Below are 3,714 nucleotides of genomic sequence, written 5' to 3'. Positions count from 1 at the left end.
TTCCTTCATCTAAATGAATAACTAAATAATGTTCTATAATTAATGTATATTTTACATGTTGTTTTATGAAAAACAATATTTATTAAATTATAAATTTGATAATTTACAATAATTTATAATTGCATAAGTGAAATTTATTTAAATAATTTTATATTATTTATTATATTGTATTTTTAAATGTTACCAAGAATAATTTTAACTTCAAGAAAATATTAAAAAACAAATTGAGCAAATCAAATCAAAGCAATTTTTACAAGGGATGTCATGTGTAAAAGAGATACATTTGATTCTATTGTAAACAGATGTTAACTGTATGTTTTAGTATGTCACAGGCAAACGAAACCGCAGCTTCTGTTGTAACCGAGTTTTTCATCGTGGGCTTCCCTGGACTTCTACCCAAATACTACAGCCTGATGGCAGCATTTTTGTTCTGCATCTACATCGCTGTAATCACTGGAAACTCTCTCATTGTGGTCCTGTTTGTGACTGAACGCAGCCTCTTTAAGCCTATGTATATTATCATGCTGAGTTTGTCCTTGTCTGATATTGGTTTTTGCACAGTTGCTCTGCCAAAAGTCATTTCTCGCTACTGGTTTAATGACGGTTATATTACCTTCTCCGTTTGTATGTTTCAAAGGCAGCTGATTCACTATTTTGGGACCCTAAACTCTCTTATTATGATGATCATGGCTCTAGATCGGTACTTGGCGATCTGTTACCCACTAAGATACCTTGTTTTAATGACTAACCGCACCATGAGACTTTTAATAGGGCTTTCCTGGGTTACTGCAATGATTGCCCCAACCATCAGCTCAATGCAAACATTAAAACTGCCATTCTGTGGGCCAAATATGATCGCTCATTGCTTCTGTGATGGCACATCTATGAACCAGCTCGCCTGTGCTGATGTCAGCCAACCGAACCTCATTTCCTATGGTGTAGCAATGTTTGTGCTTCTCGTGCCATTCTCTTTCATAATCTTTTCATATGCATGTATCGTGGTGTCTGTGCTTCAAATAGCAAATGCACAGGGTCGTATAAAAGCCTTTTCTACCTGTGCCACACAGCTGACTATCATTATTATTTATTATGTGCCACGTTTCGTTGTTTACTCCAGTTCTACCATCCCGAACACTCAGATAAACAGCAGTGAAAGGATCGCCCTGGTCATGTTCTACAGTCTGCTTCCACCACTAGTGAACCCCTTCATCTACTGCATCAGGATCAAAGAAGTCAGACAGTTCTTTCTCAAATGGTGTGTTCAGAGAAAGTCCATAGGTTAACTATTTCTAAATGAGATCATCTGCCTATCCCTGTTCTGATGTATCACATTACATGCGGTGTATGAATTTACAATATTTGTTAATAAGTTAGTGTAGTTATATATATATAACTATATTAACAAATATTGAAAATGCATATAAACAGCATGTAATGTCATGTGATACATCAGAACAGGAAATTATATATATATATATATATATATATATATATATATATATACACTCACCGGCCACTTTATTAGGTACCCCATGCTAGTAACGGGTTGGACCCCCTTTTGCCTTCAGAACTGCCTCAATTCTTCGTGGCATAGATTCAACAAGGTGCTGGAAGCATTCCTCAGGGAGTTTGGTCCATATTGACATGATGGCATCACACAGTTGCCGCAGATTTGTCGGCTGCACATCCATGATGCGAATCTCCCGTTCCACCACATCCCAAAGATGCTCTATTGGGTTGAGATCTGGTGACTGTGGAGGCCATTTTAGTACAGTGAACTCATTGTCATGTTCAAGAAACCAATTTGAAATGATTAGAGCTTTGTGACATGGTGGAAGTAGCCATCAGAGGATGGGTACATGGTGGCCATAAAGGGATGGACATGGTCAGAAACAATGCTCAGGTAGGCCGTGGCATTTAAACAATGCCCAATTGGCACTAAGGGGCCTAAAGTGTGCCAGGAAAACATCCCCCACACCATTACACCACCACCACCAGCCTGCACAGTGGTAACAAGGCATGATGGTTCCATGTTCTCATTCTGTTTACGCCAAATTCTGACTCTAACATCTGAATGTCTCAACAGAAATCGAGACTCATCAGACCAGGCAACATTTTTCCAGTCTTCAACTGTTCAATTTTGGTGAGCTCTTGCAAATTGTAGCCTCTTTTTCCTATTTGTAGTGGAGATGAGTGGTACCCGGTGGAGTCTTCTGCTGTTGTAGCCCATCCGCCTCAAGGTTGTGCGTGTTGTGGCTTCACAAATGCTTTGCTGCATACCTCGGTTGTAACGAGTGGTTATTTCAGTCACTGTTGCCCTTCTATCAGCTCGAACCAGTCTGGCCATTCTCCTCTGACCTCTGGCATCAACAAGGCATTTCCGCCCACAGAACTGCCGCTCACTGGATGTTTTTTCTTTTTCGGACCATTCTCTGTAAACCCTAGAGATGGTTGTGCGTGAAAATCCCAGTAGATTAGCAGTTTCTGAAATACTCAGACCAGCCCTTCTGGCACCAACAATCATGCCACGTTCAAAGTCACTCAAATCAACTTTCTTCCCCATACTGATGCTCGGTTTGAACTGCAGGAGATTGTCTTGACCATGTCTACATGCCTAAATGCACTGAGTTGCCGCCATGTGATTGGCTGCTTAGAAATTAAGTGTTAACGAGCAGTTGGACAGGTGTACCTAATAAAGTGGCCGGTGAGTGTATATATACACACACACAGTATACACACACACAGACATATTATAGCCTATATATTTATATTTATCCAGTTTTTACATGGAATATTTGTTTCATTTGTCAAACTGCAGGCACATTTATCAACTATAATATATTTTAATTATAAATAAACCATACATTTCCTACTAAATGTGCATGCAGTTTTTGTTGTTTCATTAGATTAGTATTAGTAATATGTTCTATTATTTTATTTACGCAGGTCTTGGCTACGAATGATTTTACATGTTTTCATTAGTATTTCTCATAAATAAAAAGCAAATGCCAGTTAAAATTGTGATCATTTACTCACTTCTTAGTCAAAAGTCACATTATCGAACTGGTAAATTTCAAATAATGTCACACTTAATTTTAGTTAAATTTTATTCATTGATAATTGAGGTACATGACAGTGTCCTGCTGAGCTATGAACTACTGAGATAGATTCTTACCAAAGACTATAGATATAGAAAGACGGTTGTGAAAATTTCATATCACGATTATAGTGACCAAAATTATCACGATTATCAGTATTATCGCAGTTTTGTTAAAATGAGATGAAAATGTTCAAAAAGAACTGAAAACATTTCAACAAGTTTTATATTTGAAAATCAACAAACAACATATAAAATTAGCAGTTCTATGCACATTTCTTAAAGCATAAACATTAAATTTTATGACCGTCGTCAATAGCAACACATTATAACACACATCTCTTGTATCACTGCAGATACGGTCTCTCGTTTCATTAAAATGCAACTTGCCGTCTTGCATCTCTATTTTTGATTGTATTGAAAATGAAATCAGAGGACTTTAGTATTAATAATATAATACTGTGGTAATGATCATCTTGTCTGGACGATTGTTTTGTATACTGTAAAAAATGAACTACTGTATACTGTAATAAACATTTCAGTTTAATAAGATTTTAAAACATCTCGGGCCATTTTCTGAGGAATTGAAAAATTAGAACAACCAACCACCCAAATTA

At 37.0% G+C, this 3,714-nt stretch overlaps 1 protein-coding gene across 1 annotated transcript; it reads left to right on the top strand.

Annotated features, from left to right (window-relative positions):
* The first annotated feature begins 323 nt into the window (after positions 1-323).
* LOC130105336 (putative gustatory receptor clone PTE01) lies at positions 324-1,283 on the top strand. Its single transcript, XM_056271323.1, has one exon. The coding sequence runs from the start codon at positions 324-326 to the stop codon at positions 1,281-1,283; it is 960 nt and encodes a 319-aa protein (XP_056127298.1).
* Positions 1,284-3,714: the final 2,431 nt, after the last annotated feature.

The sequence above is a fragment of the Rhinichthys klamathensis genome, unplaced genomic scaffold (assembly GCF_029890125.1).
Source record: "Rhinichthys klamathensis goyatoka isolate OS25496 unplaced genomic scaffold, OSU_Roscu_1.1 h1tg000314l_1, whole genome shotgun sequence".
NCBI lineage: Eukaryota > Metazoa > Chordata > Actinopteri > Cypriniformes > Leuciscidae > Rhinichthys > Rhinichthys klamathensis.
Note: the sequence above shows the minus strand (reverse complement) of the source record. Positions and strands in the feature narration are given on the sequence as shown.